Source organism: Macrobrachium nipponense, chromosome 11 (assembly GCF_015104395.2).
Source record: "Macrobrachium nipponense isolate FS-2020 chromosome 11, ASM1510439v2, whole genome shotgun sequence".
Taxonomy (NCBI): domain Eukaryota; kingdom Metazoa; phylum Arthropoda; class Malacostraca; order Decapoda; family Palaemonidae; genus Macrobrachium; species Macrobrachium nipponense.
Genome location: NC_061087.1, coordinates 8,643,805 through 8,659,562, shown reverse-complemented (window position 1 = coordinate 8,659,562; position 15,758 = coordinate 8,643,805). Strand labels below are relative to the sequence as shown.

Below are 15,758 nucleotides of genomic sequence, written 5' to 3'. Positions count from 1 at the left end.
CGAACGTAGTACGTGTCAGGATAAGTGGGTTCTTCTGCTTTATAGTCCTTTACATGGTGAAGAGAACCAATATCTTTAGAAGTCTCTCGTTTTCCTCAACCTTATGAGACAAGGATAGAAAATATATCAGACTCATAAGTTAATCTGGGTGCAGGTTTTAGAAAGACCTTGGCAACCCCCTTTTTTTTTTATTGCACGTTTTTGGCTAGTCCCTTGAACAATGCAGCTCCTCTTTCTCCTCTTTCATTGTTATTAACAGGATGTTATTTTATTATCGCTACTCCTATGTAAACATAATAAACAAGGGAGCCTTGTAATGTTTTGGTTCTGGAAAAGACTCGTAGGAGCTCTCAGTATTGGGTGAGAGGCTCTTTCAAGTATCTGAACCGTACATTACGGCCTGATGTCCTAGGATAGGAATCTTGAATGATTCTCCTCGATCCTGGATCATTTATTAGGAGAATAGGATAATAATAATTTGTTGTTTGCTGAATAACGATGATAGAATTTTCCGTTCTCTCGTTGCCCAGGCACAAGGAAGGGAAGAAAGAATATGAGAGAGAGGTAGCAATCTACGCCATCTTTATTTTATAGAAAGGGGAATAAAATTTAGTCTTTTTTCCCCTAAAATATAAACTCTTTACAGAATGTAAGACAAAGGGCTTCAAAGAAAGAGAGGATAATACGTTATGCCTCATTTTAGACTTAGAGTGGTTGGATTCACAGAGGTCACGTTCTTCTCACAGCAAGTTTTTGAAGTCTTTTCCAAGACAGTCTGAATATTCTTTCAGCATCTATTTTTAAATGGACCTTAACAACCTCTCCACTCTGAGTCTGTCTGCGTGCAGACTGACCAGAAGTGGACATGAATGAGAGGATGTTTCAAGGTAAATGACAGTAGTCATGAATAAGATATATGATTACTGCAGATCGTGCTAGAGGGAATGAGGAAACTGTCCTCTTCCGATACCTCTGTGAACCACATAGCGGTTTTTTTTCTTCCCTTTCAGAGGGAAGAATCACCTTTGTATATTTCTGCTATCAAAGAACGCAGTAAAAGGCTATATACTCTGTCTCTATAAAGGGAATTGGAGATAGCAGAGCATTAAGATCTTCGGGATCTTATACAATACGTACCTCTATACGACAAGACTAGGAGATCTTATAATTACAATGGGATCCTATTTGGGCCTCAGATTCCGTGTTCTGACAAGATGGAACTGCTCCTCATCAATGTTTCTCTTGGTACTAAAGGACCAAAAATGACAAGTGAAATTTTGGGCTTGGAATCTGGAATCAAATTCTAGAAAGACTAGGCAATGGGTTCCTGCCAGCATGGTATGTTTGGCAAAAGAACTAAAACCTTTTATTCCTGGATCAACGCTTTCAGATAAAGGATTCGTTGTCCAGGCAATGTATTTACATTCTCATCTACAAAAGAAGATAAGGTTTAAACGTTTGCTGACAGAGTCTTTGGAATACGATGAGGGCTTAAAAAACCACTTCCCAGAAGGTTTGAAGAGATATTTAAAGAGCTAGAAATCAGGAATCCTCCCAATTTCAGCTCAGAATCTCCTTAGACTTCCAGGCTCTTTCCCTGCCTTCGTGCAAGGATAGGGAAGATTTTGCAACAAGAGAACTCTTCAACATGTAGGAAGAGTGCTCGTTAGCAACGGAAGTATCAAGTATGATCCTCCTCGGAGGAAGAACTGGTCTCTCGGACTATTTAGATTTCCTATCGTCTACTGATGTAGCTGACTAAAATTACCTCCCCTTGTTACGGAGGCCATAAGCTCAAAGTGAAACGCCAGCCAGGCGCGAGACGCCAGCCAGGCGCGAGACGCCAGGCAGGCGCGAGACGCCAGGCAGGCGCGAGGCGCCAGACTGGCGCGAGGAGCCAGGCAGGCGCGAAGCGCCAGCCAGGCGCAAGCCAGGCTCTGGGCTTCATCCAGAAGAGTTCTATTTCAAAGAAAGCCCTGGTCTTCTTTGGAACAGTGGAATCTCTAAAGCACTTCTTTGAGTAACTTGACGATTCCTTCAAACAGCTAAGAATTAAAAGCGCTTGAAGTGCGGGCTTTTAACAATTCTTGTTCTTTCCATAAACAATATGTCGTGAGAGACATATTAGCTGTTATAACGGGAGATGCAACTCTGTGTTGACTCCTCTTTGCACGAAGGAGATCAAGTGGGCCTATGAGAGATCCTTCTCTCTTTATTATAAGTGTCCACGGATGCGTTGCTGGGATAGGGAGACGACACTGATCCTTAACTAGTGAATTATTTTTTTAATTTTTTTTAACATAAGTGTATTATTTTCTGGGTTTATTTGAAATGAGTTTTGGGGATAGCTTCTTTTCAAAAATTAAAGCACAAACCCTCAGTGTTAGGATCAGGTTGATCGTGGGAATCTGGTGTTGTGCTCCTTAAATTATGCCAATAGGCATTGGTGTATTGTCATGTAAGTGGATAAGACCCCATTGACAAATGACCACTAGATTCTGTCAAGTAAGTGGATAAGACCCCATTGACAGATCTACAAGAACTCTTAGCCATACGGTCACATCCTCGCTGAGGCTCTTGAGAGAAGCAGACTACTAGCAATAGCTAGGAAGTCGACCCTTCGTCTAAACACATAGGGAACCAACGGTTTTATTTATTTATTACCTACAACGTATGTTGTTTACCTGTATATTCAGTAATAGCTGTCTTTTTACCCTCCACCAATGGTGTGAATCAGCTATGTATATCTGACGAGTAAGTTGAATGTATAAAATGATATTGTTATGATACAATAAAAGTTTATACATACTTACCTGGCAGATATATTACAATTAAATGGCCCGCCCACCTCCCCTCAGGAGACAGCTGGAATAAAATTATGAATTAGAAAACGGTTATGTTCCTATTCCGCACCCAGCGGCGTGGGGTAGATCACCTGACCCTACCTGCGCGTGTGCCGCGAAATTCGAATTTCTGTCGGACGACGGAGTAATAGCTATGTATATATCTGCCAGGTAAGTATGTATAAAACTTTATTGTATCATAACAATATCATTTTTGGTAAAAGACGATGACGAAGTGTCCACTACTATGAGATTCAGTGTCTCTGTAACACGGTTTTTTGGACTTTGCTCCTTGTCAAAGCATCGGCTGCAGCTGAAAGTTGACATGTATATTTTACAACCACACACAAATTTTGTCAGCATTATCAATAACATAAACCCGATAGTTTTAATTTTTATAGAGTAAAAATGATCTAGCCAACGCCATGGCCAATGATTACAAGCCAAGAGTCGAAAAACATTCGTTACATAAGCAAGGTAAACACCTTTTGACGAAATGTTGCCCCGCCCATCCACCAGACAGAAACTCCATCGGCTCTGAAACCCAAAGACTTTATGAATGGCGGAACGATACATAGATGTGGGTGGGGTATCAGTGCTAGCGTAGTAATACTACTGTAGCAGTAGTGCCGCAACAGTATAGCAGTAATATACATGAATTAAACGTTTCGGCCAACTGCTGGGATCCTTGAGGATCATTTAGCACTTCTTACAACTACTCGAGAAATTAGTTTTTATAGCCAGAAGTTAAATTTTCTAATCCAACAATGCCCATGGTAGCCCTTCAGTGTTATCCTGAATTATAACAAGGCGAAAGTGGGTGGAGCCTCATGAAGTCATCATTCTGACGATAATTATTGGTGAAGGTTTAAAGCCAATATACGGTACTGGCCATTTTTTTTTTTTTTCAGTAAATAGGTAGATAGCCAATAAATAAAAATTGCTTGACATTGGAATAGCAGTTATCAAATCAAGCTTGTTTACTATGTTTTTGATAATTACCAACTATTCCCTACATCTTGTCAATCTGATTGTGACTTATAAAGCAGACTGGAAGTTCTTAGGAAACCTATTTTGGGAGTTAGACTAATAATCAAAGTGTTTTTGTATTTATTAACATATTTTGTTGGTTTGTTCATTATGACAATTATCAGTGGAGAGGTTTCAGAGTTCATAAAGGTGTACTGCTTTGCTTGTACGTATTTAAATTTGTATGTCATTGTTGCCAGAGGTTTAGCCTTCATTATGTATAGCCAATCATCCATCGAGAAAGAGGGAAGAAATGCTGTCATAAGTTACATAACGAGTGCGAAAGATAGTGGACTGTCCGTGATTAGACTGGCCAGCCACACGATAGCCGCCATATTGGATTTCAAAACTGCCTTGAAAACATATTTTTGTACATGGAACTTACCCAGCAGATATATACTTAGCTATAGACTCCGTCGTCCCCGACAGAAATTCGAATTTCGCGGCACACGCTGCAGGTAGGTCAGGTGATCTACCGCCCCTGCGCTGGGTTGGCAGGAATAGGAACGATTACCATTCTAGAACCAGATTTTCTCTGTCGCGGTAGTGTCAACATACGTTGTTGCTACCTCCTGACTTGATTTTCGTTTTTTCATCGCCATCGACCTTCTGGGCTGTCTTTTGCAGGGAAGTACTGGGTCTTTGGTTTGGCATACGCTTTTTTTTATTTTATTAATTTTTTAATGAATTTGGCTTCGAAAATTTCGAAAAATATATTACGTGAACTATCTGGTAGACACTTATATTTTGCAATAAGGGTTGAAATATTGATATTTTTTTTCACTAATACGTGTATAATGTTAGAACTTGATGAAGGAAATATAAGATCTAACTTCCTACTTTAGAAGTCAGAAAGCATATAACTAGATACGCTTCCTTTAGAAGCTTTAAGAGCTCTCGTACTAACGAGCAGTTAGAGTATTGACAATTCTAGTAGTTGTTGCATCCTCATCACCTTCTTACTCCACAGAATCTACAAATTCATATGTGCAAATTTGAAGATAAATGGATGGAGCTCAAAAGGCGAGCTCTTAAAAGGTAAGAAGTGAATATAGTGTTCCCAGTTGCAGTGGAGGGTGCGTCTGATCGCTCCGTAGCGCTTCCAGGCCTAGACCTCTTCCAAACTCCCAGACCCAGTGGAGGAGGAAAGTCCGACAGCCGCAGGAAGGTTAGGGAGAACCCCACCGGTCAGGCGTCCCCTCGGCAGGTTTCTGTAGAACGTCCCAGACTGCCAAGGATAGCCATTGATAAGGCATCCTTAAAAAAGTGCGTCTCTTCATCTTACATCCGAAAAGACGAAGAATGTAGTGTTTTGGGGCGATGATCTAGCGCGTTCTCTGAAAACTAAGAGAACACTGAGGCCAGCCGCTGCCAGGAAGCCGCGTTCCAGCAAGCTAGCGTGAGCTACGTTCCTATAGCCAGCAGCGAGGCGCGTTCCAGCTAACAGACTAGCGCGAGCCGCGTTCCTACAACCAAACGCGAGCCGCGTTCTAGAAAATTTTTCTTAGCGCAAGGCGCCTTCAAAGAGACGAAGTGCCAGCCTGGCGCAAATTGCGCCAGAAAAACAGACGGCTAGAGCAAGGAGCCTTACAGTAGAGTGGCAATCAGAACGATCCTTCCATTGAACGTTTCCGGGCAAGAGGCTCTTTCTAAAAGGGGTCTAGTAGGCGCTCGGAACTGTCAGGGCGCACGGGACCTTCCACGCAAGCGGAACGTTCCAGGAGCGAGTCTCCTTTCTAGCGTGCGGAACATTCCAGGCGCTAGGTGCAAGGATCCAGGCACCAGAATAAATCATTTCTCTATCTGCCTCGGCAGGGAAAGAAGGTAGTAGAGTATCTGCTGTGTGAGAATACGATACGGCAAATCATAAGCACATACCGTAGTTACTTCTTTGCTGAGCAACTCAGTTACCAGTATCCTTCCAGGAATTTCCTAGGAAGGACTACGCTTAAAGGGATTGTTAAGACAACACCTACTTAGCTTCTAGATTTATCGAAGTCTTGTTTCGCATTAAAGTTCGATAATAATTTTATAAGATTCCTTTATTAAATGGAGTAGCTGGCAACTCTGGAAGAGTAAGGCCAGTCGGCTAACGAGACTGCTATCGCTTAGACACCAACGCAGTATCATGTAGGTGTCGGTCATGAGTGGTCTGGTAACATGTCTCTCTCCTGCGGGATGGAATGAATAACCGTGTCTCTCCCCTACAATCGTGGTTTTAGCCTCTGATTGAGGGGATAGTTAAGCAAACATAAAAGAAAATATTGTCTGCCTTTTGCTAAGAAGCTTTCAATAAGAAAGATATTACAACATTTCAATGCTGTTTACCGTAGGTAACATTTTTAAAAGATTCTAACGCAGCGGAACTCTATATTGTATAATGCTCTCATGCTTACGAAAGCATGGCTTATTAGAGTACATGCTTAGTGAGAAGATGAATTGCAGTAGAGAAGTCACTTTAGACTACGGTATGGTCAAGTCTTATGCACATACCGAGGTTAACTACAGAATTCTAGTATCCCTTACAAAGGTTTCCTAGATTAATGCTGTTTACCACAATGTGACAGTATTATAAAGGATTCTAATACGGCAGCGCGCGATATATATAATTCTCTCATCCTTTCGAGAAACGCACACAACCTTTTTAAATTCGGATATTGCTCAAGAGAATTTGGGTGAGTCGAATAGGAAACATTCTCTTAGTGGCAGAAGTTGTTTCCCTGAATGGACTATACTACGTATATAAAAGTTTTTTCCCACTAAGAACGGAATTAACATGTGAAGGATGTCGGGTACCATAAAGGCATAGATGTTATGGCACATAACCTAAAAAGAACTAGAAGAAGCGCCAGCCTGGCGCAAATTGCACAGAAGCGCCTGCCGCGCCAGAACGCACCATCCAAGATATTTTCTCGTTTTAGCGAGTTATAACCTAAGAGTCCAGTAGCCTCTCGGACAGCAGGCTCGGTAACGGCAAGATTCGTCCTGATTTCGTTACCCATTTAATCGAAAAGGGGTCGCTTACAAGGATGATGAAATGATTTATTTTAATCACTTAGGCCAATTCCACGACTCTCTCTATCGCAAAGAGCATCGAGAATCTCTTTTTTCGCCCCTTCTGTTCGTTAACAAAAGAGAACCTATTTGGGAACAGACACGGAACGTAACGATCCTTAAGAGGTTCGATGCAAGATTTTGCATGTCCGTGAGAACCTTCTCGATCGAAGATAATAACTGTTAACATATGTCTAACACTTATTGAAAAAGAGTTGTGAGAACCTGCGGAAAGTCTTCTTCATAGATATCTTTGTAAGTAGAAGACGAACAGGCTTCCTTTAGACTGCTTCTTTTTCCTCGAACCAAGAGAGGTAGCAATATAAGACATCTTTAAATTTAAATTTAAAGAAAGCAAGGGAATAAACTTTACCTTTTTTTTCCCTAGTTATAAATTCTTAAACAGATATTAAGATAACTGGGCGTCAAAGGAAGAGAGGATGTATGCCTCATTTTGGCCTTAGAGAGGTTGGATTCACAGAAGTCACGTTCTTCTCACAGCATGTTTCGTAAGGCTTTTCCAAGAGTATCTGGATATTCTATCAGAATCTTTTATAAATAGACCTATAAAACCTCTCCACTCTGAGTCTGTCCGCGTGCAGACTGACCAGAAGTGGACATGAATGAGAGGTTTTTTCAAGGTAAATGACAATAGTCATGGCTAAGACATAGAATTGCTGCAGATCGTGCTAGATGGAATGAGGAAACTGTCCTCTTCCGATACCTCTGTGAACCACATAGCGAGGTTTTTCTTCACTTTCAGAGGGAAGAATCACCTATGTATATATCTGCTATCAAAGAACGCAGTAAAGGCCATACTCTGTCTCTACAAAGGGAATTAGAGATAACAGAGGATTAAGATCTTCGGGATCTTATACGATACCGCAATACGACAAGAGTAGGATATCATGTACTTCGAATGGGATTTTTTTTTTTTTGTGGCCACAGATTCCGTGTTCCGACAAAATGGAACTGCTCCTCATCAAACTTCTTTGAGGAAGTTTATGAAGGAATTCTTTGTTTCTCTTAGCCCTAAACGACCAAGAAGACAAGTGAATTTTTTGTGCATTGGAATCTCGCATCAGATTCAATGGAGACTCGGCAATGGGTTCTTGCCAGCATAGTATGTCTGGCAAAAGAAATAAATCCCTCTATTCCTGACGCAACGCTTTCAGATAGAAGTTTAGTTGCCCAGGCAGGGTACTTACATTTTCATCTACAGAAGAAGAGATGGTTTAAACGTTTGCCTACAGAGTCTTCGGGGTGTGATGAGGGCTCAAAATGCTTCCCAGAAGGTATTCAAAGGATACAATAAGAGCTAGAAATCAGGGTTCAGAGTCTCCGTTCACTTCCAGACTCCTTCCCTTCCTTTTCGGGCAAGGATAGGGAAGATTCTGCAACGAGGAACCTCATCAACATGTAAGAAGAGATCTCGTTAGCAAAAGAAGTGTTCACGAAGGATCCTCCTCGGAGGAAGACTCTTCTCTCTCGTATTGTTAGAATATCCTGTCGTCTACTGTGTAGCTGACTATCACCTCACCTCCCCTTGCCAGGGCCGAAAAGCTCAAAGGGGAAGAATTTCTTCCACCCTTCTCCAGTCTCCTGATAAACTATGTGGTTGTTCAGGACTCTCGGACAATGTAGCGCCAGCCAAGCGCCAGCCAAGCGCCAAATGCCAATACAGGCGAAAAACGCCAGAGGCGGACAGTTCCAAGGAACTCTGTCATGGTCGGATACTGAGAAGGAGCGGGCCTCCAACCTGGCGCAAATGCACCAGAGCGAACAAATCGACAGATATAAGAGTGTCCGATGTGGACATTGCCAGACAGCCTAGAGACTCTTCCAAGCTCGAAGCTCCAGCAAGTGTGGAGGAGCCAAGCCAGGCGCGAGGCGCCAGCCAGGCGCGAGGCGCCAGCCAGGCGCGAGCACCAGGCTCTAGGAGCCAGCCAGGCGCGAGGCGCCAGCCAGGCGCGAGGCGCCAGCCAGGCTCTAGGCCAGCCAGGCTCTAGGAGCCAGCAGGCTCTAGGAGCCAGCCAGGCTCTAGGAGCCAGCCAGGGCTCTAGGAGCCAACCAGGCTCTAGGAGCCAGCCAGGCTCTAGGAGCCAGCCAGGCTCTAGAAGCCAGCCAGGTGCCAGGCTCCTTCAAGGCTAGGCTCCAGTCAGGATTGAGGATCCATCCAGACGCAAGGCTCCTTCCAGTAAAGAGAAACTAAAGCTCTGTCATGTAAGAGGGCTAGTCCCCATTGATATGATACAGGTAAGGCTCTGCCATGTAAGTGGGTCAGCCCCCATTGGCACGATCCGAGAAGGCTCTGTCGTGTAAGCGGCTAGCCCCCATTGACCATGATCCAGAAGGGTTGTCAGTCATAGGTCCCTACCTCTCTGAAAAAACTCTTTGAGGCATGCAGACTCATAGACAGTAATCATGAAGTCTTCTGCCAGGCTCCAGGTGCCTTCCAGGCGCAAGGCACCAGCCAGACGCAATGCTCCAGCCAGGCGCGAGGCGCTAGCCAGGAAGGAGGAGCCAATCAGGCACCAGCCAGGCGCGAGGCGCCAGCCAGGCGCAAGGCGCCATCTAGGCGCGAGGCTCCAGCCAGGCTCGCGCTAGACAGGCTCTAGGCGCCTGCCAGGCACGAAGTGCTAGCCGACTCCACTTCACCCAGAGAGATCTATATCAAAGACGCCCTGGCCTTCTTTGAGACATGTGATCTCCTAAGCACTTGATAAGTGCATGATATTCCTTCAAAACAGATGAGAATTAAAAGTGCATGAAGTGCGAGGCTTTCCGAATTCTTGTTCTTTCCCTAACAATATGTCATAAGGACATATTAGCTGTCACATACGGGAGATGCAACTCTGTGTTGACTTCCCATTATCCGAAGGATGTCAAGAAACCTTCGAGGGATCCTTCTCTCTTGGTTGATACGTGTCTGCGGATACATTGCTGGATAGGGAGCAGATACTGATCCTTAACTAGTGAGTTAAACTTTTATTTAACGTGTTTTTTTCTTTGGGTTGTTTGAAAGGGAGTTTGTAGATAACTCTTTTCAACTTAAGCACTAAACCCTCGTGTTAGGATCAGGTGATCGGGATCGGTGTTGTGCTCCTTAATTATGCCACTAGGCATAGCATATTTGTCATGTAAGAGGCTCTGTCGAGTAAATGGTAAGACCCCATCGACAGACCCACAAGAACTCTTAGCCATAGGTCACATCCTCGCTGAGGCTCTTGAGGCGAAGCAGATTCCTAGGCATTAGCCATGGAGTCTTCCGCCTGATCAAGTAGGAACCAAGGTTTTAAGGTTTTTTATTTATACCTACAACGTATGTTGTTTACCTGTCTATTCAGTAAATAGTTGTCTCTTTCCCACCACCAAGGGTGTCAATCAGCTAAGTATATATCTGCTGGGTAAGTTCCATGTACAAAAATGATATTGTTAAGATACAATAAAGTTTTGTACATACTTACCTGGCAGATATATACGATTGATGGCCCACCCAACCTCCCCTCAGGAGACAGGTGGAAGAGAAAATCTGGTTCTAGAACGGTAATCGTTCCTATTCCTGCCACCCAGCGGCAGGGGCGGTAGATCACCTGACCTACCTGCAGCGTGTGCTGTGAAATTCGAATTTCGTCGGGGGACGACGGAAGTCTATAGCTAAGTATATATCTGCCAGGTAAGTATGTACAAAACTTTATTGTATCTTAACAATATCATTTTACGAAGAGCGTCACATGCTTATTTTAGTTCGTATGGGGCTTTTATATATCGCATTATGTTGATGAAACTTCATTCTTTTGAATGGTATGCTTAGAGTTGTAATTGTATTCTCGTTTCACCAATTAAATATGGAGTGAATAAGACCCGGCCAGCGTGATGATGGTGGATCGTCCGTGATTGTTTACCCTACTACCAATAGATACGCTAATTTCTCTTATTTTTTTGGTTTTGTGTAAGTCTTATACCCAGTTTGAAGGGTAAACACATACCAATTGACAACAGTGATAAACAATTGAAGAGTGCAAAACGCCGCAAAGAATGACGTAGTTCCTTTGAGTAAGTACAAATAAGTGCTGGTAAGAGGTCGGGGTTACGATTGTTGTGATGAAAGTGCCTCAGCGTCTGTGGGTACAAGTGGTGTGCGGATTTAGCACAGGAAATGGGAAGTTTGTTTACACATATGAGCCCTTGTATCGCTCAGCTGACAGAAACTTGACGCTCAAGGCAGTTTTCCTTCTGGCCTTGGCATCTTCCGGGAGGGTAGGAGAGCTCCACGATCTGAGCTATGATGTGGAGTACGCCAGGGGTTGGGGGTCGTTGTCCTTCGAATTTGTCACCGATTCCATGGCCAAGACCCAAAATCCCTCTGTGCACGATTACAAGCTCACTTCATTTTCCATTCCATCACTGAATGACTTGTGGGTGGTGATGCTCAAGAGTGTTTGTTGTGCCCTGTGTGGGCCCTGTGTTGCTATCTTAAGCTCTCTGCACCTTGGACCAGGCTGCCGGAGACTTATTGTTAACACAGGCCGCACAAGAATAGGTGTCTAGGAATACTATCTCATTTTGGGTAAGGGAAACCATCAGACAGGCATACCTGTCTCTTGATTCCACCACCACGTCTGTGCAGGCTAGAGCGCATGACGTTAGGGGCACTGGTACCTCTCTGGCTTTCAATTGGAACTTGGCTGTACATAGAGGGCTGAGCGCTGGTACTTGGTTACGCCAGTCCACATTCGCCTCTTTCTGTCTTAAGGATGTTGCCCACAGATCTGCGGACGTATTTTCCCTGGGTCCTGTGGTGGCTGCCCAACAGATTGTGTACTCATAGTTGCCCCTAACAGGGCACTTTTGTATCTTTCCTAAGATGATTGTGTGGATGAGAGAATGAGGGAGTTGGCTGGCCTCTTTCTTTCTCTTGTACCTTTCCTTCTTCCTTCGGGCAGGTTAAGGAATAGACACGTCATTTGCTGGAATGGTCTGATACAATGAGTAAGGTAGTCATACTGATGTTGTGATCACTTATTATGCAAATGTCATACCCTCTATTCGGTAGCATATGCTCCACTCCTAGGCAAGGAGGAGTTGAGAGTAGCGCAAACCATGGTGTGTTGGTTTGCTATTAGACAGTCAAAGTTTCTCTTTAGTACAATGATTCTCCCATATATCATTGTATATGACTCAGGATCTGAGTGGTTAGATATCAGTTTATCTAGCTTCTCAATGGGCTTCATTCCCTCTCCAGAAGTCATTTTTCCTGGAAGCTGGACTGGTGGGTAGGCCCCCAGTCGGTCTAGGATGTCTTGTACCTCCCTCCAAGTATGAGTCTATCCTATTGTTAAGACCAAAGGTTTGTTCGCGTATGAACAAATGACAAATTTTCTACAACAAAATGTATTTTTCATAGCCACAAACCTGAGGTCTTAACATTATACTGCCCGCCTCTAGCCGCCCCTCTGTTTGTTAAGACATCCTGAGTTGGGAAGCCTTCACCTGATATACATGCATGCCAGATATCACAAGATTCCTTGCTTTCATCTGTTTTTTAACCGGATCCAGCTAGGCGCTAGAAATTATCCTATTGTTAAGACCTCGGGTTTGTAGCTATGAAAAATACAAATGGTCGTAGAAAATTTGTCATTTCACGAAGACCTCACATGCTTATTTTCGTTTGTAATGTGCTTTCATATATCCCATTATGTTGACGAAACTTCAATTTTTTTAATGGTATGCTTAAAGATGTAATTGTATTCGTGTTTCACCAATTAAATATCAAGTGAAAAAGGGTGATCTGCTTGAGTAAGATGGACTCAAGGCAGTTGTTTACCCTAGTGCCTTTTTGACCCTGCAGGAAAGTATTGCCGTCAGTGCACCTTTTGCCGTGCACTCGAGGTATTAGTAGGGTAAATAACCGGGCGGTGACATAGCGGTCACCTCTCTTGGAACACGGCCACTTCCTGAAAAAGTCCTTGGAATTATGCTATTAGGTGTTTTGTAATTAGGAAAAAACACTTAACATCGAGAGGAGCTTAGAAGTCTGGGTGTGCTGCCTGGATGGGCTAACTATTGACTGATGCAATCACCTTTGTTTCTATTATTGTAGCACTTCCTTTCATATTTTCTTTCTTCCATCTTACTTTCCCCCTCTCCTAACGATTCATTCATAGTGCAACTGCGAGGTTTGCCCCGTTACACCTTTCAAACCTTTTACTCTCAATTTCCATTTCAGTGTTGAATGACTTCATAGGTCCCAGTGCTTGGCTTTTGGCCTAAATTCTATATCAGTTCACCTGCCAGGTCTGGGCACGGCTCCCTAAGTTAGGTTAGGTAGGTAAGATCTGGTTAGGTGATGAGCTAGTATTATAGAAAAGTTTAGGTCTATTTAGCCCTATGTATGAGGAACCTGTCTCAGTTGGTGACTGTGTAAAATCAGGCCATGTAACTTATGTCAAGTTTTACCTCATAGACTTGGTGAGATGAAGATGCTAAATATTTTTTCAGTAATACATCTGAAGGCTTATATAACCAAAAGATCCCTCATACCTTCTTATTTAAGGCATGTCCAAATGGTGGGCCTGATTGGGGGACATGCATGTCTTTGGGCTCAAATACATGGCAAACCAGTGAAATGGCCATGCCCGAGTTAAGCGGATTCACCAGTTGGTGTCTGTTGATCTGAGGCAAGTACTGGAGGTACGACCTGGCAAGCTTAATGTGTACGTTATCATATGGGACCCTTTAGATTGTTGTCAGGAGAAAAGACATTGATTTTCCCCTTTAACCAGAGTACCAACATGTGGACTAACCTGGTTTTGAGGATCAACACATTTTTTATTTATTTCTCCTGTCAGGTTTCTCACTAGAGTAGCCCCTGCAGAGGGTAGTTTCATTTTGGTCTTCACTACTTATTCCTAAAAGTAATGTGGAATTAGTGGTTCAATTGAGAAGATTGGATTCCTGAGATTGATTATATATACTGTAGATCTCTTTCCATTGAGTTTTTCTTCAGACTTGTTTCAAGATGGAAATGGTATACAGTCCTGGAATCCATCAGGAAGTGTTATTTCATGCTTTTGATAGACGAAGGATCCATACTTTCAAGTATCCATCCATGAGGACTCTCAGAAGTTCCTCTGCTTTGTATGCTTATAGATGATATAGCAGTTCAAAGGTCTGCTTTGGAGTTGTAAGAGCCCCATAGGTGTTACTTGGGTTTTCACATTGGTTTTAGCTTGGCTATACTAAAGCGGGATAAGCGTGCTGCATTATCTGGACAATTGTGTTTTCCAAGGTGCATTTGCCTCAGGACAGGGACTCTAAAGTTGGATATCATTCCCAAGCTGCAAAGTATGTAGGCATTCCCAAGCTGCAAAGTATGTGAGCAAGTTCAGAGAGGCTTTGGCACAGTTGCTGGTCGAGCAGGAACGACCAGTTCACCTTTGATTATCTATTGTTTTGGGAGAAGCTTGTGCCTCATTGGTGAAGCAACCAGCTACACCTGCTTCAGTGGGAACTAAAGCCATTTTAGTCAGCTCATTTAGATCCTCCTTCAGAACTTATGCCCTAGAGTTGAAAGGTCAAGGAAGATCTAGTGTAGAAGACTGATAACTGGGACCTCTTGTAGGAAGTTTTGTTAAACCCTCCTCCAGAGATGCCTTAAGTGTTGAGATGCATCAAATGAGGGTCTTGGGAACCCACCTGAAAGGTGTGTTCATTTTGCTTGTGTGATTGAAGGACACCTCACCTGCAAATCGTTTTAGAAGAGATTCAGGCAGTATGTTATTATGTTATAGCTGCAAGCATTTCAAGAGTATTTTTTAGTCCCCTCGCTAGCTCTTATGATTGAGGTGGCATGCTTCACCTAGACATTCTTAGATCCAATAACTCCTTGCTTTAGAAGGCATACTCTCGCCCATGGCCCTACTACTCTGGCCAACTTCTTGCAGGGCAACTGGGATCATGGCAATTCCACAGTGGCTTTTAGCTCCAGTCTGACTTCCCTCCTAAGGGGTAGGTGTCCTATATGAAAGGTGATGGTTTGTATTCCCAAATGAACAAATATTGAATGGTAGTTTATATTTAGTTTCAGATATATAAACCAGAGGATTTTATATTTAGTCCTACCTCAACCATCCTGCTCAGTTCCTGCGACTCTACAAAAAGTGAATGGGATACTTGGTGAGTGAGGGATACTCCCCGACTCATCTCCCATTTTGTCCAGTTAACTACCTGTTTAACTATTATGTTACAAAGTTAACTGAGTTTCCTTCTCATGTTGAAAGATATTTCCATATAAATGGTTCTTGTGTTACACCCAGGGAAAAAAATCCCATTTATTTGGTGATTATAAGAAAAAGATATGCAGATAGATGGGTACTCCCACCACTTAAACTTTCTTGTAAACATACTTTGGTTTGTGTATCTAGGAAAAATATGTTATGTAAAAAGTTTTTGTTTAGTGCCTCGAAGTTTAAAGGTTTGTTATCTCTTTGTCCTTAGTGCAGTTATTATTACATTATTTTTTGCAGAAATCATGCCACAAGGAGGGAAAAATGTGGCTTCCCAGCCAGAAGAAAAAAATCCAGTTCTTCAGTTAAACGATATAAGAAAAGATTGTGTTTATGATGTGATGGATGGTGATGATACACCCGAGAGGAGATTTATTTGTAAATTAACTATTGATGGGAAAACCTTTGAAGGAGCAGGTAAGACAAAAGTTGCTGGCAACATTTTTTTATGTATAGTGTTTTCCGTGTTTCATATTGTTGCAGATTTTTGTGAAACACATCACAGTGATATCCCAAACTTATGCAAGGTTAGGTTCCAGACACC

At 42.9% G+C, this 15,758-nt stretch overlaps 1 protein-coding gene across 4 annotated transcripts in view; it reads left to right on the top strand.

Moving 5' to 3' along the window:
• LOC135219250 (uncharacterized) overlaps positions 1 to 15,758 on the top strand; it is a 161,369-nt gene that overhangs the window by 6,228 nt on the left and 139,383 nt on the right. For all 4 annotated transcript variants that reach the window (XR_010315406.1, XM_064256009.1, XM_064255900.1 and 1 more), the window contains exon 2: positions 15,455 to 15,631. Coding sequence is in view for 3 of the 4 variants with exons in the window: in XM_064256009.1 (XP_064112079.1) it covers positions 15,460 to 15,631 (172 nt within the window). In the remaining variant the exon portion in view is untranslated. The remainder of the gene's footprint in view (positions 1 to 15,454; positions 15,632 to 15,758) is intronic.